Below are 23,224 nucleotides of genomic sequence, written 5' to 3'. Positions count from 1 at the left end.
TTGTAAAACAATCTGATATCAATAAAAGTGACAGTTTAAGTGATTCTGTGAGCAAACCAGCTGAAATAACTCCGATACATCTGATTCCACCTTTTGTATTGGGCGAGATCTCTTCTGAACGACTCGTTTGGTCGTGCAAACGATCCTACAAGTGGTATCAGAGCTCAGGAGGAAGAGTTCTTACCATTTCAGCTGTTTTTCATCAAAAATTCTGTCTTTTACACCTTCTTTTTCAAAATTAACAAGTTTTCATGGATAAAATTGCTTGAATTTCACAAATAACGTGCGAAACACTGTTTTAACAAACCCTTGAAAGAATCAGACCTTAATCCGAAGTAAAACTTGATCAATTTGTCAAAATACTGTCCGATCGTGTGACGTCAGATCCATTTCGCACGTATTGGATATCAGATTGTTCGACTTTGCTTCATTTCGCACGGATTGAGCTTCCATTTCGCACCAAGTGTGTCATTTTGTTTGAAACGGTATCTCATTTCGCACCAAAGTGCCAATTCGCTTGACAGAGCCATATCGTTTGAAACATCATACCATTTCGCATGAAGTGGGTAAATAGGATCCATCTCATTTGAAAATAAATTCATTTCACACGAATTGAATTTTGGAACTCCATTTCGTCTGAAAGTTTCCATTTCGTGTGAGAGTGCAATCCCAATTCGTTTGAGAATCATCCATTTCGTTTGAACAATCTGAATTTGTGAAATTTTCAAAACCGAAACATAGAGAATGAATTTTACAATGCCTTTGCTACTCCGATGACTGTGACTCAGAGTACGATGCTAGAAAATGAAACGGGTACCACGCAAAAACCGCCTAAGCTCATGAGTATTGAGGAGTATAGTGGATGGGCAGAACGTTTTGAAAACTGGGTTCAAGCATATTATCTAGATGCATGGGAATATATTAAATTTCGATATATTAGACCGGTTAAGGACGACGGAAAGAAGGTTGATATTAAAGATCTGAGTGTTGATGAGAAAAAGAAATACAAAAATGAAAAGTTGATGGTTAGTCTCTTGCAGCAAGCTATTAAGGAAGAAATCTTGATTTTACTTCAACACAACGGAAGTGCACATTCAATATGGAAAGAACTAAAATCAAAGTTTGTTGGAAGTAAAGAGATGATCAAGAACAAAATGTCACTTTTGAAGAAAGAATTTGACCTATTTCGTGTACTAAAAACTGAAAACACCAAGCAGATTATAGAAAGATATTGCAATTTGATGAAGAATATGAAAAGATTGAACATCAATAAAGATAAAGGAGAATTGATTGAAAAGTTGGCCGATGCCTTGCCACATGATGTTTGGGGCACGTATCTTATGATGTTGAAAAATAAACCTGAATTTGACAATCTAACATTGAGCGATTTTATTGAACAACTCGAAGCTCAAGAGATGGAACAACGATAGATAGCGAGAATGAAGAATTGTGATGGTGAACAAGATATTGGTCTGTATTACAATGGAGGTATTAGTGATAAGACCAACATTGCACCAAAGATTGAAACTGCTTTCAATGCAAAGAGTTCTTCAGGAAGTTCATCTCAAGGATCAAGTAGCAACACTGGATTCTCTTCTTATCCATCATTTGATCCAAATTTTTCAGCAACTAAGAGTGGCAAAGTACTACAATGCAACATTGCGTTAAATCTTGAGAATGATCAAAATTATTCTGAAGAAGTAGCAAAAAGTCATATGTCTTTGTTGGTGACTGTGTTAGAGTCTTATGGGAGTTTAGTTGCAGGAAGGATCGGAAATCCAATGTTGACAAAAGAGGATTACGATCAGATTGAAGAATCAAAGAAAGCGTATCTTGTTAATCAAGATGATGGAAGATCGTCAAAAGGATTTAGTTGGGATAAATATATTTCGGCTGAGAGTAAAGCATGTTTGACAGATCAAGATGATGAAAGGCTTCCAAAAGATTTCAGTTGGGATGATTTTGACCCTAACAGAACTTCAGATCATAAAGCTTTTGTTGCTCAATTTGTTGAAGATGATGATAATTCGTATTGGGTAGATAGTATGAAAGAGCACTTAAAATATCTAGCCGAAAGAGATGCTGAAAAGGCTCGAATGGCAAAGAAGAAGGTTGAAAAACAAGATGATAGTGAAGATGATTATTGGGCAGATAAAATGAAAGAGCATTTAAAATTTTTAGCCGAGAGAGATGTAGAAAGAAGGAAAAATAAGAATGATGATGAAGAGGTCAGAGTGATAAAAAAGCAAGTGAAAGAAATTCCAGCTTTCGAGATTAAAAAGGAAGCTGATGCAGAAAAGGTGTCTGTGAATTGTGAAACTGTGAGACTATGAAAAAAATACAACAACGAGTTGATTCACAACATGAACAGGTTGAAAGAATCGTATGATGTTCTAAACAAAGCCATGAATCAATATAACGAGTCAAGCGGTGAACAAGCAACAACCATGAAGACACTCAATGGAGCATACATGATAAAGCAGGAAATGGTCAATTATTACATTGATATGTGTGCTGAGCTTGAACAGAAATTAGAAACTCAGAGGATAGAAACTGAAAGAGTAAACAAGTTCTTGAAAAGTTACTCATGTTCTTCTTATGTGATTGACAGGATTTATCCTACAGTTGAAGGCATGAAGGCGTTTGAAGAAAAGACATCTGAAGGGAAGAATTCCGAAACAAAAGAAGATACTGAAGTGAAGAATTCTGGTAAGAAACAAAGTGTCAGTTACAACAAGTGTCCACCCCCGCTTGAAAATGGATATTCTCCAAGAAATCCAAATTCAGAAAGAGTCAAAAAGGCAACCAACTTATAGTGGAAATGTGAGCCTTCAGATAACTTGCCAGACAACATTGATGTCACTTTCACATCATCCGACACTGATCATGAGTCAGAGTTAATTAAGATAAAACGGATGAGTCAAAATCAGAGTCAAAGTCTGAGTCCGATACTTAAAGTCCAACAGTAAAAAAGGGCAAAAGGGTTTATAATAAAGAATTTCTGTTATCACTAAATAATTTGAATGATGAAACATTCAAAGTAGCATATGCTTTGAATGATTCTGACAAATTATATTCTGATGAAGAATTTCCAATAAGAGGTGTTAAAACTGAAATAATTAACAAGGTTTTCAAATTAACAGAAATTAATATTTCTGAAATAAAAGATGTAAATCTTGCTGAAAAACCTAAACCTTACACCTCAAGGGTTCAACAAAGATTAAACAAGAAAAAGGGTTACAGTTCTGGTTCAGGTTATCGAAAGAAACCAAAGCATAACTGTAATTTCAAAAAGAAGGGATTGGGTTTTATTCCACCGAAAAAATCATAAAAATAAGAAAACTTATAAACCAAAAACTATATTTGTTTCAGGATCAAGTTCAGAGGAAGAGGAAAAGAGCTCATTCTGGAAGCAATCAAACAAAGAATTCCTTGCTAAGAAGCAAGAGGGAATGAAGAATGGAGCTGCTCAGAAGAAGAAGGAGACAAGAATCTGTTTTCAATGCAAAACAGTTGGTCATATTGCCAGGAATTGTTCTAAGGCAATCTAAACAAAACAGGGAGTCTCTGAAAAACTGAAAGAAAAAATGGTTGAGAATGAACCACCAACCAAACAATTTATAGTGTTTAAAAATTCAAAATTTGAGGTTGGTGAATGTTCAAAAAGGTTTTACAAAAGAAAATTGAAACTTAACAACCAAAAATGGGTTGTTATGAAATCAGATGATACTTCTAGCAGTGATTCTGATTCATCAAAATCAAAGGAGCTATTTTCTAGCTATGAATCTGACTCGTCAAAGTCAGAGGAGCCACAAGTTGAGGTAAAAAGTGAAAATTCAATGCCGCCATTGGATGATGCAAATTTTCCACCACTACAAGCTGAAAATTTAAAATCAAAAGTTGGCAAAGTTGAGATTTCAAATCAATTCTTTTCTGAAAAGAAAGAATTTGATGTTGAAAAAGCCTTTAACCCCACAGTTCAAAATATTTTTGGAAAAATGATTGACGAAAAGGTCAAAGGGGTAAAGGAATTTTATGAGAAGAAAATGAAGAAACCAGATGAAGATGGGTCATCCCAGGTTAGTAACTGGGATAGAACCTATCATGACTAAACTCTGGACTTGCCGGAGTTCCTAAGTTGGTAATCGTGGAGCAGGAATCAGCATCATTCTTGAATATGTTTGTTTGAAAAACTTATAAGTGGTTGAAAAAGAGGTTTTCACCTACATGTGGTTAATCAAGGTCATTAAGTTGAACTTGATTTAACTTTTATTCAAATGATTGAAAAACAATGTAATGAAACCTCCAACCTACAAGTGGTTTGTGAATTTCAACAAAACTTATTTTCCGAAAAAACCATTTTGATTAAAACAAACTTAAGTGTTTTGAAATTATAATGGGAAAATAGTTTGTTGTCAGGGGGAGTTCTGATTGTTTATGCCAAGTGGATGGCGTATTGAAGCAATTCACATCAGTTTGTCAAATTTTCTTTAAATGTTTTTGAATTTTAGGGGGAGTAAGAAATTTCTGAAAATCCAAAAACATTAGAAAATTTGAGAAAGAAAAAAACATGATAAAATCTAAAAAGCCAAAAACATTGAAAAAAATAAAAACGAGTTTTGTTGTGAAAAAGAGGGATGATAGTACATCAGTGGACTATCACAACACGCTAAAGATTTCGAAAGTCAAATGTGATAAGCGATCTCACTGAGGATGTGCCAGCAGGTTTTTACACATTCAGTAGATTGTTTTCGAGATATAAACATAAAATTCAATACTTACTTATTTCGTGGGGAACATCTCTCGGCTATATGGGTAACCCCCGAAATCTTGTTTGAAGGGCTTTCTATTTCTGACATACTAGGTCTTTGTGTGTGATGATATCTGGGGTATTATACTAGGACTTCTGATTTTGCGGAAGCAATAGCCTAGTCCTTGTATAATGCTTTGCACTGCTTTAATATTAAAGCCTACCCTCAGCATAAAAAATGATGAAACATTGAAAATGCTAATCATGTGCTTTTGAAGAAAAGATCCTTAAACGGGACACACCGAAAGACGAGCCATCATCTCTTTGTCTGAACGGAAGTTCTAACCTGAGCTCTCATGGTCTCGCATTACCCGTTTACAGATATCATTAGTGTACATTAAGACTGAATATAGAAGTCTGGATACGGGAGTATATTCTGAGGTGGGACACACGAATAAGTTTAAGTCATTAAAACAGTAATCTCGTATCTCGAAACAGTTGAACTTTGTGTGAAAATTTAAGTGGATCAGTATACTGACAATCTACGTGAATCGTTTAGAACTTAAAATGTTAAATCTTAACGGTGTTGGTGATTGTCTCAAAAACTGATATGATCCTCTTACAAAAACTCACAAAAATATTGTATGTAAATATTTCTTTACTACATTTCCTTCAAAACAAAATCCAAAAAGATTTTCAGTGTGTTTTAACATAAAATTTTGAAAAATGCAAAAAGATTTTACTTCATCTTATTTTCGACAACTGATATTGGAGAGCTGGTTTTCAAAATCCCGAGTGCTAAACATGACGGATAACAGGGTTGGGAGAGTTAATTTTGAAATGAAAAATTATATTTTACAAGTGGTTCATCGGAGATTAAAAGTGTAAAATCATAATTTGAACAATATCTACAATGTGGTTTCTAAATTTGTCAAATTTTAAATTTGTTAAATTTATTTTGAGGTAGAGTTTGTGCAGGTTAGAGCCAGGTTACGATCTTAGAACCTGTGAGAGTTATAAGAGCCAGGTTTTTCGATCCAAGGCCTGTAGATTGTGAATTCCAGACTGCGATCTGAGCTTATCAAAAGGGGGGTCTGAAGACATTAAAGCCAGGATTCATCCAAGAGGGAGTCTGAAGATGTGAGAGCCAGATTCTGATCCTGGAATTGTGTTCAAGATAACAATTGCTGATGAACTTAAGGAATCAAGAGATCTGATCAAGAGAAGATATAGACAGATTGAGATTCTTGAAGAGAGAAAGAGAAGATATGTGACAACTGTGTTCTATAGTTGTGGTTCAACGTAAAACAATGATGATTATTAATAAAACAATGTGCTTTGGTGTTATTATATGTGTTTTGATGTTATTATGTGTGTATTTGTGTTTGGTGATTTTTCAATTTGACTCAAATCCGATTTCAAGCTTTAAATCGCTTTTTGGAAGGTTATACGCGATCTGATGTGTAAATATAACCAGTTTAATGCAACAAACACTCCGGAATAGTGAAATAGGCTTAACATGCCTTAAATAACCTCCACATAACTTAGAAATAAGTTTTGGATGGTTTGGTGTGTTGAAATCAAGTTTGTTCGATTGCAGGGACTATTTGTGTCAAACTGCGAAACTATACCGATTTGTATAGTAACGAACATTCCGGAATTTGATCAAAAGTTAAACATACCCTAAATAACCTTTACATATCATAGAAATAGGCTTTGAGGGGTTCGGTATGCTAAAATAAAGTTTATTGATCAATAGGGACTAAAAGCGTCAAAAAGTGCACAAGTTTGCACTTTCGCGCATATCTTACGTTCTGAATATATCCGGACATCCAAAAATTTATGTAAGCATTAAAATATTTTATTTTAGTGTTTGGTATGATAAAATTCCATTCATCGCTTAATTTGGATCGTTTTTGCGTTCTTTACGACTTCCGTCGTAATTAAGCGAATAACGCAACCGTACGACCAAACGAACCGACATCCGAGATATTTTTGAGCATGTTTTGAGTTCCCTATACTTTAACTGTATTTTAGAGCCTTGAAATGGGGTTAACGTGGCTTAAAAGTGCAAAAAAAATCAAGTTTTACAAGTGCAGGGACCATTTTTGAAATTTCTGACAAGATTCAATGAACCTAGTCCATTTTGAAGTGTTGATGGTTTTAACCCATGGTTTTGCAAAATCATGGGCTGGTATTCAATGAACCTAGTCCATTATGACTCATATTAGGGGCTCCCATGGTTTTAGAAAACCATGGGCATACATGTAAGGTCAAGATCAAAGCTCAGTTTTCGATGAACGATCTTAACGGTTCTTGAATTCCTATAAATACCCACCCTCACTTCCTCCCAAAGCACACTTGAATCTGATTTTGGCTCTCTAAGTTCAAGTTTATGCTTCATACCTGAGAGTAAATCAGATCAAGAGCTTGCGGGGACCTTCTGTAAGTATTCTTTCGTTCTTTTCATTCGTTTTTGTCGTTAAAGTCAAACTGCGTTTGACTTTCTGCTTTGACCAGCTTATGGTCAACGTGAAGGTTGTTTGAACTTCATAACGTGAGCGTAATCACGATGGTTATAGTCCCTAGTGACTATACCTACTGATTACCACGTAATCTAGGCCCAGTGACGAGTCGTAGTTTCGGCCAAAATGCGTATTTTCGCGTATTTTGTAACCAAACTACTCTAGGGTATCAAAACCGTTTGTTTTGATATCAAAACCTGTTTTCTAACTTAACTAAACATGTTTCGACATGTTTAGCTCGTCACTTTTTTTTAGATTAGTGCTTGTGTAGAGTCGTAAGTCAAGCGGACTAAACACCCGCTTAGACTTTCGAACACGACCCGGTTGGACGATCATTAGGATCCGACCAAACATGTTAAGTGACCATAGTAGCGTAGGGAATAACCTTCCGAGGTTATACCTTATGGTCACTTAGGTTTGATTAGTCAATAGGTAGTTTATATGCCTTTTGTAAATTACCAAAATACCCTTTTCATACATAATTGGTAATTAAGCATATGTAACCTAAACTTTTGACACGTAACTAATCAAGTAACATAATTAAACATGTATGGGCATATAATACTAGATATTTACCAGATATTTAAAGCAACATGTCCCATACCACGTCATATATGATAATACAATTATTACAGAAAAGATCTAGTCAAATTGTTCTGTTCCGACAACTCAGATTTTTATTACAGACATTTGTTTATTGTTGACCTAGGTCTTTCCTAGCCTCGATTTCACACTAAAGAAAGCAAATAAGCATCCTAGGCACCTGTGTTGGTGCATATGTCTGTCGACTTCTTCTTGTATCGAGTCTTGTATTAGATTGGATAGATCAGGGCACGAAATACGAGAAAAACGAGAAATATATAAGTTTAGGCCATTTCGCACGAAATGGAAAGGCCATTTCGCACGAAATAGAAATGTCCATTTCGTACGAAATGGAGATGGTCATTTCATGTGAACCATTTCGTGCGGAATGAGCTGCCTATAAATACGTGCCTTGGTGATTTCATTTGTAACATTTCGATTCCGGTAGCAAAGCTCTACCGAAGTGTCTCCAGCATTGTAAAACAATCTGATATCAATACAAGAGACAGTTTAAGTGATTCTGTGAGGAAACCAGCTGAAATAACTCCGATACATCTGATTCCACCTTTTGTATTGGGCGAGATCTCTTCTGAACGACTCGTTTGGTCGTGCAAACGATCCTACAAGTGGTATCAGAGCTCAAGAGGAAGAGTTCTTACCATTTCAGCTGTTTTTCATCAAAAATTCTGTCTTTTACACCTTCTTTTTCAGAATTAACAAGTTTTCATGGATAAAATTGCTTGAATTTCACAAATAACGTGCGAAACACTGTTTTAACAAACCCTTGAAAGAATCAGACCTTAATCCGAAGTAAAACTTGATCAATTTGTCAAAATACTGTCCGATCGTGTGACGTCAGATCCATTTCGCACGTATTGGATATCAGATTGTTCGACTTTGCTTCATTTCGCACGGATTGAGCTTCCATTTCGCACCAAGTGTGTCATTTTGTTTGAAACGGTATCTCATTTCGCACCAAAGTGCCAATTCGCTTGACAGAGCCATATCGTTTGAAACATCATACCATTTCCCATGAAGTGGGTAAATAGGATCCATCTCATTTGAAAATAAATTCATTTCGCACGAATTGAATTTTGGAACTCCATTTCGTCTGAAAGTTTCCATTTCGTGTGAGAGTGCAATCCCAATTCGTTTGAGAATCATCCATTTCGTTTGAACAATCTGAATTTGTGAAATTTTCAAAACCGAAACATAGAGAATGAATTTTACAATGCCTTTGCTACTCCGATGACTATGACTCAGAGTACGATGCTAGAAAATGAAACGGGTACCACGCAAAAACCGCCTAAGCTCATGAGTATTGAGGAGTATAGTGGATGGGCAGAACGTTTTGAAAACTGGGTTCAAGCATATTATCTAGATGCATGGGAATATACTAAATTTCGATATATTAGACCGGTTAAGGACGACGGAAAGAAGGTTGATATTAAAGATCTGAGTGTTGATGAGAAAAAGAAATACAAAAATGAAAAGTTGATGGTTAGTCTCTTGCAGCAAGCTATTAAGGAAGAAATCTTGATTTTACTTCAACACAACGGAAGTGCACATTCAATATGGAAAGAACTAAAATCAAAGTTTGTTGGAAGTAAAGAGATGATCAAGAACAAAATGTCACTTTTGAAGAAAGAATTTGACCTATTTCGTGTACTAAAAACTGAAAACACCAAGCAGATTATAGAAAGATATTGCAATTTGATGAAGAATATGAAAAGATTGAACATCAATAAAGATAAAGGAGAATTGATTGAAAAGTTGGCCGATGCCTTGCTACATGATGTTTGGGGCACGTATCTTATGATGTTGAAAAATAAACCTGAATTTGACAATCTAACGTTGAGCGATTTTATTGAACAACTCGAAGCTCAAGAGATGGAACAACGATAGATAGCGAGAATGAAGAATTGTGATGGTGAACAAGATATTGGTCTGTATTACAATGGAGGTATTAGTGATAAGACCAACATTGCACCAAAGATTGAAACTGCTTTCAATGCAAAGAGTTCTTCAGGAAGTTCATCTCAAGGATCAAGTAGCAACACTGGATTCTCTTCTTATCCATCATTTGATCCAAATTTTTCAGCAACCAAGAGTGGCAAAGTACTACAATGCAACATTGCGTTAAATCTTGAGAATGATCAAAATTATTCTGAAGAAATAGCAAAAAGTCATATGTCTTTGTTGGTGACTGTGTTAGAGTCTTATGGGAGTTTAGTTGTAGGAAGGATCGGAAATCCAATGTTGACAAAAGAGGATTACGATCAGATTGATGCTGAGGAGATGGAACTTATGGATATTAAGTGGTGTTTGGCGAGCCTGTTGAGAAGAGCTGAAAAGTTTAAACAAATTACGGGAAGAGATGATTTCCGTGATGCTAATGTTTCTACTTTAGGATTTGATAAATCTAAAGGTACTTGTTTTCGTTGCAGGGAAAAAGGGCATTTCAAGCGAGAATGCACAAACCGCGAAGCAAGTGGAGCTTAAAATCCTTTCAACAACAATGATTATTATAGGAAAGCGACTTATCATCAAGTTGCTCAACATCCGTATCAACAACAACCACAAACTGCACATGCTAGGAAGGAGATTGAAGAATCAAAGAAAGCGTATCTTGTTAATCAAGATGATGGAAGATCGTCAAAAGGATTTAGTTGGGATAAATATATTTCGGCTGAGAGTAAAGCATGTTTGACAGATCAAGATGATGAAAGGCTTCCAAAAGATTTCAGTTGGGATGATTTTGACCCTAACAGAACTTCAGATCATAAAGCTTTTGTTGCTCAATTTGTTGAAGATGATGATAATTCGTATTGGGCAGATAGTATGAAAGAGCACTTAAAATATCTAGCCGATAGAGATGCTGAAAAGGCTCGAATGGCAAAGAAGAAGGTTGAAAAACAAGATGATAGTGAAGATGATTATTGGGCAGATAAAATGAAAGAGCATTTAAAATTTTTAGCCGAGAGAGATGTAGAAAGAAGGAAAAATAAGAATGATGATGAAGAGGTCAGAGTGATAAAAAAGCAAGTGAAAGAAATTCCAGCTTTCGAGATTAAAAAGGAAGCTGATGCAGAAAAGGTGTCTGTGAATTGTGAAAACTATGAGACTATGAAAAAATACAACAACGAGTTGATTCACAACATGAACAGGTTGAAAGAATCGTATGATGTTCTAAACAAAGCCATGAATCAATATAACGAGTCAAGCGGTGAACAAGCAACAACCATGAAGACACTCAATGGAGCATACATGATAAAGCAGGAAATGGTCAATTATTACATTGATATGTGTGCTGAGCTTGAACAGAAATTAGAAACTCAGAGGATAGAAACTGAAAGAGTAAACAAGTTCTTGAAAAGTTACTCATGTTCTTCTTATGTGATTGACAGGATTTATCCTACAGTTGAAGGCATGAAGGCGTTTGAAGAAAAGACATCTAAAGGGAAGAATTCCAAAACAAAAGAAGATACTGAAGTGAAGAATTCTGGTAAGAAACAAAGTGTCAGTTACAACAAGTGTCCACCCCCGCTTGAAAATGGATATTCTCCAAGAAATCCAAATTCAGAAAGAGTCAAAAAGGCAACCAACTTATAGTGGAAATCTAAGCCTTCAGATAACTTGCCAGACAACATTGATGTCACTTTCACATCATCCGACACTGATCATGAGTCAGAGTTAATTAAGATGAAATGGAGGAGTCAAAATCAGAGTCAAAGTCTGAGTCCGATACTTAAAGTCCAATAGTAAAAAAGGGCAAAAGGGTTTATAATAAAGAATTTCTGTTATCACTAAATAATTTGAATGATGAAACATTCAAAGTAGCATATACTTTGAAAGATTCTGACAAATTATATTCTGATGAAGAATTTCTAATAAGAGGTGTTAAAACTGAAATAATTAACAAGGTTTTCAAATTAACAGAAATTAATATTTCTGAAATAAAAGATGTAAATCTTGCTGAAAAACCTAAACCTTACACCTCAAGGGTTCAACAAAGATTAAACAAGAAAAAGGGTTACAGTTCTGGTTCAGGTTATCGAAAGAAACCAAACCATAACGGTAATTTCAAAAAGAAGGGATTGGGTTTTATTCCACCGAAAAAATCATAAAAATAAGAAAACTTATAAACCAAAAACTATATTTGTTTCAGGATCAAGTTCAGAGGAAGAGGAAAAGAGCTCATTCTGGAAGCAATCGAACAAAGAATTCCTTGCTAAGAAGTAAGAGGGAATGAAGAATGGAGCTGCTCAGAAGAAGAAGGAGACAAGAATCTGTTTTCAATGCAAAACAGTTGGTCATATTGCCAGGAATTGTTCTAAGGCAATCTAAACAAAACAGGGAGTCTCTGAAAAACTGAAAGAAAAAATGGTTGAGAATGAACCACCAACCAAACAATTTATAGTGTTTAAAAATTCAAAATTTGAGGTTGGTGAATGTTCAAAAAGTTTTTACAAAAGAAAATTGAAACTTAACAACCAAAAATGGGTTGTTAAGAAATCAGATGATACTTCTAGCAGTGATTCTGATTCATCAAAATCAGAGGAGCTATTTTCTGGCTATGAATCTGACTCGTCAAAGTCAGAGGAGCCACAAGTTGAGGTAAAAAGTGAAAATTCAATGCCGCCATTGGATGATGCAAATTTTCCACCACTGCAAGCTGAAAATTTAAAATCAAAAGTTGGCAAAGTTGAGATTTCAAATCAATTCTTTTCTGAAAAGAAAGAATTTGATGTTGAAAAAGCCTTTAACCCCACAGTTCAAAATATTTTTGGAAAAATGATTGACGAAAAGGTCAAAGGGGTAAAGGAATTTTATGAGAAGAAAATGAAGAAACCAGATGAAGATGGGTCATCCCAGGTTAGTAACTGGGATAGAACCTATCATGACTAAACTCTGGACTTGCCGGAGTTCCCAAGTTGGTTGAAAAAGAGGTTTTCACCTACATGTGGTTAATCAAGGTCATTAAGTTGAACTTGATTTAACTTTTATTCAAATGATTGAAAAACAATGTAATGAAACCTCCAACCTACAAGTGGTTTGTGAATTTCAACAAAACTTATTTTCCGAAAAAACCATTTTGATTAAAACAAACTTAAGTGTTTTGAAATTATAATGGGAAAATAGTTTGTTGTCAGGGGGAGTTCTGATTGTTTATGCCAAGTGGATGGCGTATTGAAGCAATTCACATCAGTTTGTCAAATTTTCTTTAAATGTTTTTGAATTTTAGGGGGAGTAAGAAATTTCTGAAAATCCAAAAACATTAGAAAGTTTGAGAAAGAAAAAAACATGATAAAATCTAAAAAGCCAAAAACATTGAAAAAAATAAAAACGAGTTTTGTTGTGAAAAAGAGGGATGATAGTTCATCAGTGGACTATCACAACACGCTAAAGATTTCGAAAGTCAAATGTGATAAGCGATCTCACTGAGGATGTGCCAGCAGGTTTTTACACATTCAGTAGATTGTTTTCGAGATATAAACATAAAATTCAATACTTACTTATTTCATGGGGAACATCTCTCGGCTATATGGGTAACCCCCGAAATCTTGTTTGAAGGGCTTTCTATTTCTGACATACTAGGTCTTTGTGTGTGATGATATCTGGGGTATTATACTAGGACTTCTGATTTTGCGGAAGCAATAGCCTAGTCCTCGTATAATGCTTTGCACTGCTTTAATATTAAAGCCTACCCTCAGCATAAAAAATGATGAAACATTGAAAATGCTAATCATGTGCTTTTGAAGAAAAGATCCCTAAACGGGACACACCGAAAGACGAGCCATCATCACTTTGTCTGAACGGAAGTTCTAACCTGGGCTCTCATGGTCTCGCATTACCCGTTTACAGATATCATTAGTGTACATTCACCTGTAAGACTGAATATAGAAGTCTGGATACGGGAGTATATTCTGAGGTGGGACACGCGAATAAGTTTAAGTCATTAAAACAGTAATCTCGTATCTCGAAACAGTTGAACTTTGTATGAAAATTTAAGTGGATCAGTATACTGACAATCTACGTGAATCGTTTAGAACTTAAAATGTTAAATCTTAATGGTGTTGGTGATTTGTCTCAAAAACTGATATGATCCTTTACAAAAACTCACAAAAATATTGTATGTAAATATTTCTTTACTACATTTCCTTCAAAACAAAATCCAAAAAGATTTTCAGTGTGTTTTAACATAAAATTTTGAAAAATGCAAAAAGATTTTACTTCATCTTATTTTCGACAACTGATATTGGAGAGCTGGTTTTCAAAATCCCGAGTGCTAAACATGACGGACAACAGGGTTGGGAGAGTTAATTTTGAAATGAAAAATTATATTTTACAAGTGGTTCATCGGAGATTAAAAGTGTAAAATCATAATTTGAACAATATCTACAATGTGGTTTCTAAATTTGTCAAATTTTAAATTTGTTAAATTTATTTTGAGGTAGAGTTTGTGCAGGTTAGAGCCAGGTTACGATCTTAGAACCTGTGAGAGTTATAAGAGCCAGGTTTTTCGATCCAAGGCCTATAGATTGTGAATTCCAGAATACGATCTGAGCTTATCAAAAGGGGGAGTCTGAAGACATTAAAGCCAGGATTCATCCAAGAGGGAGTCTGAAGATGTGAGAGCCAGATTCTGATCCTGGAATTGTGTTCAAGATAACAATTGCTGATGAACTTAAGGAATCAAGAGATCTGATCAAGAGAAGATATAGACAGATTGAGATTCTTGAAGAGAGAAAGAGAAGATATGTGACAACTGTGTTCTATAGTCGTGGTTCAACGTAAAACAATGATGATTATTAATAAAACAATGTTCTTGGGTGTTATTATATGTGTTTTGATTTTATTATGTGTGTATTTGTGTTTGGTGATTTTTCAATTTGAATCAAATCCGATTTCAAGCTATAAATCGTTTTATGGAAGGTTATACACGATCTGATGTGTAAATATAACCAGTTTAATGCAACAAACACTCCGGAATAGTGAAATAGGCTTAACATACCTTAAATAACCTCCACATAACTTAGAAATAAGTTTTGGATGGTTTGGTGTGTTGAAATCAAGTTTGTTCGATTGCAGGGACTATTTGTGTCAAACTGCGAAACTATACCGATTTGTATAGTAACGAACATTCCGGAATTTGATCAAAAGTTAAACATACCCTAAATAACCTTTACATATCGTAGAAATAGGCTTTGAGGGGTTCGGTATGCTAAAATAAACTTTATTGATCAATAGGGACTAAAAGCGTCAAAAAGTGCACAAGTTTGCACTTTCGCGCATATCTTACGTTCTGAATATATCCGGACATCCAAAAATCTATGTAAGCATTAAAATATTTTATTTTAGTGTTTGGTATGATAAAATTCCATTCATCACTTAATTTGGATCGTTTTTGCGTTCTTTACGACTTCCGTCGCAATTAAGCGAATAACACAACCGTACGACCAATCGAACCGACATCTGAGATATTTTTGAGCATGTTTTGAGTTCCCTATACTTTAACTGTATTTTAGAGCCTTGAAATGGGGTTAACGTGGCTTAAAAGTGCAAAAAAAATCAAGTTTTACAAGTGCAGGGACCATTTTTGAAATTTCTTACAAGATTCAATGAACCTAGTCCATTTTGAAGTGTTGATGGTTTTAACCCATGGTTTTGCAAAATCATGGGCTGGTATTCAATGAACCTAGTCCATTATGACTCATATTAGGGGCTCCCATGGTTTTAGAAAACCATGGGCATACATGTAAGGTCAAGATCAAAGCTCAGTTTTCGATGAACGATCTTAACGGTTCTTGAATTCCTATAAATACCCACCCTCACTTCCTCCCAAAGCACACTTGAATCTGATTTTGGCTCTCTAAGTTCAAGTTTATGCTTCATACCTGAGAGTAAATCGGATCAAGAGCTTGCGGGGACCTTCTGTAAGTATTCTTTCGTTCTTTTCATTCGTTTTTGTCGTTAAATTTAAACTGCGTTTGACTTTCTGCTTTGACCAATTTATGGTCAACGCGAAGTTTGTTTGAACTTCATAACGTGAGCGTAATCACGATGGTTATAGTCCCTAGTGACTATACCTACTGATTACCACGTAATCTAGGCCCAGTGACGAGTCGTAGTTTCGGCCAAAATGCGTATTTTCACGTATTTTGTAACCAAACTACTCTAGGGTATCAAAACCGTTTGTTTTGATATCAAAACCTGTTTTCTAACTTAACTAAACATGTTTCGACATGTTTAGCTCGTCACTTTTTTTTAGATTAGTGCTTGTGTAGAGTCGTAAGTCAAGCGGACTAAACACCCGCTTAGACTTTCGAACACGACCCGTTTGGTCGATCATTAGGATCCGACCAAACATGTTAAGTGACCATAGTAGCGTAGGGAATAACCTTCCGAGGTTATACCTTATGGTCACTTAGGCTTGATTAGTCGCATGATAGGTAGTTTATATGCCTTTGGTAAATTACCAAAATACCCTTTTCATACATAATTGGTAATTAAGCATATGTAACCTAAACTTTTGACACGTAACTGATCAAGTAACATAATTAAACATGTATGGGCATATAATACTTGTCATAGGATAGTTAGACATCTTGAACGCACTTTTGCGCACACGACACGTTAAAGTAGCGTAAGCTAGCTTAATGGGTCGCGATGGGTCGAAAGCACTTAGGTTAGGTTTCAATTTAGGATGTAAGCTTTGTTAAACCATATCACATGAGTTCCAACACTCATTCGGTTTACAAGACTTCATTCTATCCGATCCTCCGATTTAGGCGTCTATTGTTTGACTAGTGGTTCGATTATTAGGTGCTACTTGATTTCTCTGATTTGCTTGAGATTGTTGGAAGTTCTATTGATTGAAGATACTTTGCACTTCATGTGAGTACATAGTTCCCCTATTTTACTATTTTTAAATGTTTTGGGGTGATTCATATGTACGAAATGTTTTCAAGGTTTAAACGATGATTTCAAAAACGATTAAAATGATTTTTACTAAACTAATAACGATTTCAATAATGTGAACAAAACTTGATGGTTGTAGTTACATAACAAATGACATTCATTAATTTGGCCCAACCGACCAGTATTAGGTTATGGTACCGTAGGATCTAACAAATCCCGTTACTTTACTACACCCATGGTTATGTGTGGGGGTTATGGGTAGCGACTGAATCTGATGTTTGTTAACTTACCCTTTGGTGGTTTGTTAATTCGAGAAGCGAGAAGCGAGGTGATCGAGTCATGAAGGTTTGAATGTTGTTAGCGAGAGGACCATAAATAGTTTTTTTCACAAATTAAAACGAGGATGATTTAAACGATTTTAAACGAGTTAATGATTTTGAAACGATTTTAACAAATTAAACGATTTGGGTAAACAATTGGTTTTTGGTTAGTGTTTAGATAACGGGACGGGTGTAATGTGATGAAAGCATGGTGGATACGTCGCTGGTACTTCCTATATATAAGTGCTTTTAACACATTATATATTGTTGTGTTATTTAGTTCACTTGGGTAAACGATTTAGAAACGATGTCACACAACGATGTTTTCTAAAAGATATAAACCACACGAGTTTTAACAAGTTTTTACAAGATGTTTTACATTGGTTTTCTAAAACAAATGTTTTTGGGTTAAGAAGCATGGCTATGGGATTTTACAAACTATAACCCACTAAACAAGGTTTGTATTTTAACTCTTGTAGTCTAATAAAGTACTGCAACATATAAACGAGCCAAGATTCCGATACTCTTATAAAACCTATGTACTCGCCATCATTTCTTTGCTGACTAAGTTTTTACATATGTTTCAGGTGTTGATGCTTGATTGACTTCTAGGATGCATGCGTCACGTAGGATCTGGACAAGGCTTTAGTGACATACTAACTATGATAGACGATATAAAGCTTGTTTGTTCTATGTGTTAAGACAATGTAATTTTTAATTTTATCAATAAAACAAAACTATTTTGTATCCATGGTTGTGAAACAATAGCTTCTGTTGCAACACTCCCCGACATTTCCGCCACGGTTTGTTGTCCTACGTGGTCGGGGTGTGACAACATAGAGATAGAGATTGAGGATACATACAATGGAGAATTCTTTGGAGAGAGCGAGAAGACTGATAAAGACTGAAGAGTTGACATACCGAAGACTCGACACCGAAGACTTCGTCAACATCCAAGGGGGAGTATGTTGGTCCATATGTCTGTCGACTTCGTCTTGTATCGAGTCTTGTATTAGATTAGATAGATCAGGGCATGAAATACGAGAAAAACGAGAAATGTATAAGTTTAGGCCATTTCGCACGAAATGGAAAGGCCATTTCGCACGAAATGGAAATGTCCATTTCGTACGAATGGAGATGGTCATTTCGTGTGAACCATTTCGTGCGGAATGAGCTGCCTATAAATACGTGCCTTGGTGATTTCATTTGTAAGGTTTCGATTCCGGTAGCGAAGCTCTGCCGAAGTGTCTCCAGCATTGTAAAACGATCTGATATCAATACAAGAGACAGTTTAAGTGATTCTGTGTGCAAACCAGCTGAAATAACTCCGATACATCTGATTCCGCCTTTTGTATTGGACGAGATCTCTTCTGAACGACTCGTTTGGTCGTGCAAACGATCCTACAACCTGTCACATACGTTAAAGTAAAAGTCAATACACATAGTGTAAAGGTGAGCATACAAGCTTGATAATAGCATATAGAGTTCGAAAGCGTTACGCATAAACAGCACGTACACAGAGTGAAATGAGGCATGTTAGTTTTCGACATGAACCTATCGATACCAGTAACTGTGGGTTGACTGCCCAACGCAGTTCGCGATACATACTCACCACTGTGAGCCATGTAGGTAATTGTCCTTAACAACCCCTGAGTGAACGGGTGCTGAGTCCAAACTAATAGTACTATCGTTGCTAAGGCAGGTAGACAACATTCCATGTGTAAACATAACAAACAAGCATTCATTAAGTCACGTATACATGCGATAGCGGTTTGCGTTTAAAGTATCGCGTAGTGTGTTCGATGTGATTTTGTATAAGTAACGTATGTAACACCCAAAAGTGCGTAAAGCAAAAAAAAGGGATCGAGTATACTCACAGGGATTGATGGATTGAAGGGAGCGCTAGAGAGTAGGGTTATCCTGAACAGATTGACAGCATAACGATAAGTGACGTGCAAAACGATGCAAGTACAAGTGAGTCGGACAACAGTTTGATCGGATGGTAATCCGATCGGACAGCCAGTCGTGCGAGTGGTAGCGACTACCATGTGATTATTAATAGATACTCCACATAATAACAAAAATAGACTAATCTACAAGTCAAAGAAGTCAAAACAGGAATTGAGCAAGGAGAGACAGATCGCAATTAGCAATCTTTTCTTCCTTTGACTAAAATCTTGACTTTGATTTTGACTTTCAAAACATGGGGTGTTACAGCCTTCCCTAGTTGAGGGAATTTCGTCTCGAAATTAGGCTTCAACCGTAACAAACAACTGCGGGTACTTCGCCTTCATGTCGCTTTCGAGTTCCCAAGTGAACTCTGCGCCTCGTTTGCCTTCCCATCGGACTTTCACAATAGGAATGTGCGAGCGTCTGAGCTGCTTGGTTTGGCGATCCATGATTTCGACAGGCTTCTCCACGAAGTGTAGTGTTTCGTTTATTTGGAGGTCATCGAGAGGTACAATTATATCATGCTCAGCCAGGCACTTTCGGAGGTTTGACACATGGAAAGTCGGGTGGACATTACTAAATTCCTCTGGTAGTTCGAGTCTGTAGGTGACTTTTCCGATCCTTTCCAGAATCTTAAAATGTCCAACATATCGAGGCGCTAGTTTCCCTTTCTTGCCGAATCTGACCACACCCTTCCAAGGTGATACCTTTAGGAGTATGTAGTCGCCAATGTCAAATTCAAGGGGCTTGCGTCATCTATCGGCGTAACTTTTCTGTCGACTTAGAGCTTTCAACAAGTTGTCTCGAATCTGGAGGACTTTGTCAGTCATTTCCTGCAATAGCTCAGGACCGGTTAATTGCGAGTGACCGATCTCATGCCACACAATAGGCGATCGACATTTTCTTCCGTATAAAGCCTCGAATGGTGCCATCTGAATGCTGGAATGATAACTGTTGTTATACGAGAATTCGACTAATGGCAGGTAAGTGTCCCAACTACCACCGAAATCTATGACCCACGAACGGAGCATGTCTTCAAGGGTATGAATCGTTCTTTATGTCTGACCGTCGGTTTGAGGATGGAATACGGTACTCAGATTAAGTGTAGTACCGAGAGCCGCTTGAAACGTTTCCCACAGTCACGAGGTAAACCGAGCATCATGGTCAGAGATGATGTCGCGAGGCGTTCCATGATTACAAATGATCTCACTGGTGTAGATTCGGGCTAATCGTTCTACCTTGTAGTCTTCCCGTATTGGCAAAAAGTGAGCAGATTTGGTCAAACGGTGAACAACAACCCAGATGCTGTCGTGACCTGATGACGTGTGTGGAAGCTTGGTTATGAAGTCCATAACTATACTCTCCCACTTCCACATAGGGATTGGCGGTTATTCGAGTAAGCCAGAGGGTCTTTGGTGTTCAGCCTTGACCTTTGAGCAAGTCAGACACTTTCCAACGTAGAGGGCATTATCCCTTTTCATGCACGACCACCAGTACTTGTAGCGAAGGTCTTGGTACATTTTATCGGCACCGGGATGAATAGAATACCGGGATTTGTGGGCTTCGTCCATCAAAATCTGTCGCAAATTGGTCCGTTTAGGGATCCAAATTCGATCCAGGAAGTGGAATAACCCATTCGAGTTATTCACAAGTTGAGCTCCATCGTGGTAGATTCGTTCCTTCTTCAGAGTACGTTCATTAAAACAGGCATGCTGGGCTTCGCGGATGAGGGTTTCGAGATTGTATTGGGCTTGGATATTACGAATGCTGAGCAAATAACTCCGTCTGCTGAGAGCATCGGCAACGACATTTGTCTTGCCTGTGTGATAACGAATCTCAAAGTCGTAATCGTTGAGAATTTCTACCCATCGGCGTTGACGCATATTAAGTTCTTTCTGATCAAAGATATGTTGTAGGCTCCTATGATCGGTGAAGATCGTACACTTGGTACCATACAGGTAGTGTCGCCAAATCTTTAACGCAAAAACAACCGCGCCTAGCTCGAGATCGTGGGTTGTATAGTTCTTCTCGTAGATTTTGAGCTGACGAGATGCGTAAGCTATAACCTTGTCCCGCTGCATAAGGACACAACCAAGACCAAGGTTGGAAGCATCACAATAGACAATGAAGTCGTCGTTTCCGTTGGGCAATGTGAGATCAGGAGCATTGCAAAGCATGTGCTTGAGGGTTTGGAAGGCAGACTCTTGTTCAGTTCCCTAAACAAAAGGCTTGTCTTTATGCGTAAGAGCGGTAAGCGGCACAAAGATCTTTGAAAATCCTTTGATAAAATGTCGATAATAGCCCGCCAATCCGAGGAAAGAACGGACTTCAGAAGGGTTCTTGGGTGTAATCCAACTCTTGACTGCTTCAATTTTCATGGGATCGACGTGAATACCTTGACTATTGACAATGTGACCCAGAAACTAAACCTCCTCCAGCCAAAATTCACACTTGGAGAATTTGGCATAGAGTCGATTCCCCTGGAGTAGCTCGAGAACCAAACGTAGATGTTGCACGTGTTCGGCCTTCGACTTGGAAAAAATCAAGACATCGTCGATGAACACGATGACAAAACGGTCGAGATATGGTTTACACACTCGATTCATCAGATCCATGAAAACCGCGGGTGCGTTGGTTAAACCGAAAGGCATAACAACGAATTCATAGTGGCCATAACGAGTGTGAAACGCGGTTTTGGGTATATCCTCATCTTGAATGCGTAGCTGAGGATAGCCTGAGCGCAGATCGATCTTTGAGAAACACGTAGCACCTTGTAGCTGATTAAACAAATCATCAATGCGAGGCTCCAGGAATGAGGTCGATACGAAAGTCGATATCACGACTTGGCGGTAGACCGAGAAGATCGTCAGGGAACACATTAGGAAATTCACGAACCACAGGAACGTCTTTCACTTCTGTCTTTCATTTCTTTTCTTTTCCTTCTCCGCTACTACAATGTTAGCCAAGAAAGCTCTGTATTCCTTGCAGAGATACTTGCTAGCTTGGACACATGACATGAGTTTGAGACCCTTCGAAGCAGTTTCGCCATAAACACACAGTAAATCACCATTCGCGAGCGAGAATCGAATCATCTTATCGAAGCACACAACTTCAACATGGTTTCGCGAAGAAAGTCCATGCCTACTATGACGTCAAAACTTCCGAGTTGCATCGGAATAAGGTCGATTGGGAAGATGTGATTGTTGAGCTCAAGAGTACAATCACGAAGAACAGAATTAACGGCGACAGTCCTTCCGGTGGCGACTTCTACATCGAACGTCGAGGGGAGATGGGAGCGCTTACGACTAAAGAGCTTCTTGATTTCAAACGATACAAAGCAGTTATCGGCTCCAGTATCAAACAAACATGAAGCATGAATACCATTCACAAGGAACGTACCATTGACCACGTTGTTGTCAGCCTGGGCTTGGCGCACATTGATGTTGAAAGTTCTGGCGCGTGCGGCTTGTTGCTGCTGCTGCGGCTGGTGCTGCTGGTGAGGCTGCTGCTGTTGGGGCTCTTGTTTCACAACCCTGTTCGGGCACATGTTCGCAAAGTGGTTGGGATCACCACATGCGAAGCAGACTCGGGCGTTAACCGCGGGTGCCTGAGCCGCTTGTTGGCCTTGTGGGGCTGGGAGCAGAGATTGATGAGCAGTGGCTTGAGCTGGGGCTTGACGAGGACCAGTACGACAGTTAGTAGTGAAGTGGCCGAACATATTGCAGTGAGCGTAGAAACGGCAGGCGAGACCCACCAGGTGATGATAAGTACATGTTGGGCAGGCAGGGTGGGGGCCTGTGTATGCGCGCTTTGCAGGCGGTGCATAGATTGCTGGAGCTGAGCAGTGCTGAGACTGCTGCTGAGCCGGTACAGGTTGAAGTGGAGCAGTAGTGGTGGTGGCAGCACAGTTCTTGTTGCTGGAGTTGCTGTTGTTGTTCTTCTTCTTGCGGCATGAGGATTTTGACGATTGAGCAGCGGCGGTTTCGGAGGCTGGTGCGGTGGTGACTTGGTGCAGGTTCTTCGAAGGTTTATCCCAAAAACCAGCTTTTACTCGCTTGTCGTTGATTTCAGCGACAAGCAAGTAACTTTCTTCGATCGTTGCTGTCTTTGCGGCATGCACAAAATCCGCAACACAGTCGGGTAGAGCTCGGATGTACTTCTTGATTGCCATGTCG

At 37.7% G+C, this 23,224-nt stretch overlaps 1 protein-coding gene across 1 annotated transcript; it reads left to right on the top strand.

Annotated features, from left to right (window-relative positions):
* Positions 1 to 2,405: 2,405 nt before the first annotated feature.
* Positions 2,406 to 22,940, top strand: LOC110892615. Its single transcript, XM_022139769.1, has 4 exons — positions 2,406 to 2,580; positions 2,626 to 2,709; positions 10,571 to 11,024; positions 22,775 to 22,940. Exons 1-4 carry the CDS (start codon positions 2,406 to 2,408, stop codon positions 22,938 to 22,940), a joined length of 879 nt encoding a protein of 292 aa, XP_021995461.1.
* The last annotated feature ends 284 nt before the right edge of the window (positions 22,941 to 23,224 follow it).

The sequence above is a fragment of the Helianthus annuus genome, chromosome 16, assembly GCF_002127325.2.
Source record: "Helianthus annuus cultivar XRQ/B chromosome 16, HanXRQr2.0-SUNRISE, whole genome shotgun sequence".
Lineage (NCBI taxonomy): Eukaryota > Viridiplantae > Streptophyta > Magnoliopsida > Asterales > Asteraceae > Helianthus > Helianthus annuus.
Note: the sequence above shows the minus strand (reverse complement) of the source record. Positions and strands in the feature narration are given on the sequence as shown.

Coding starts and splice junctions, on each gene's coding strand:
- LOC110892615 (XM_022139769.1), top strand. CDS start 2,406: ATGAATCAATATAACGAGTCAAGCGGTGAACAAGCAACAACCATGAAG. Junction 2,581..2,625: donor AGTAAACAAGTTCTTGAAAA/GTTACTCATGTT, acceptor TTTATCCTACAG/TTGAAGGCATGAAGGCGTTT. Junction 2,710..10,570: donor TACTGAAGTGAAGAATTCTG/GTAAGAAACAAA, acceptor CATGTTTGACAG/ATCAAGATGATGAAAGGCTT.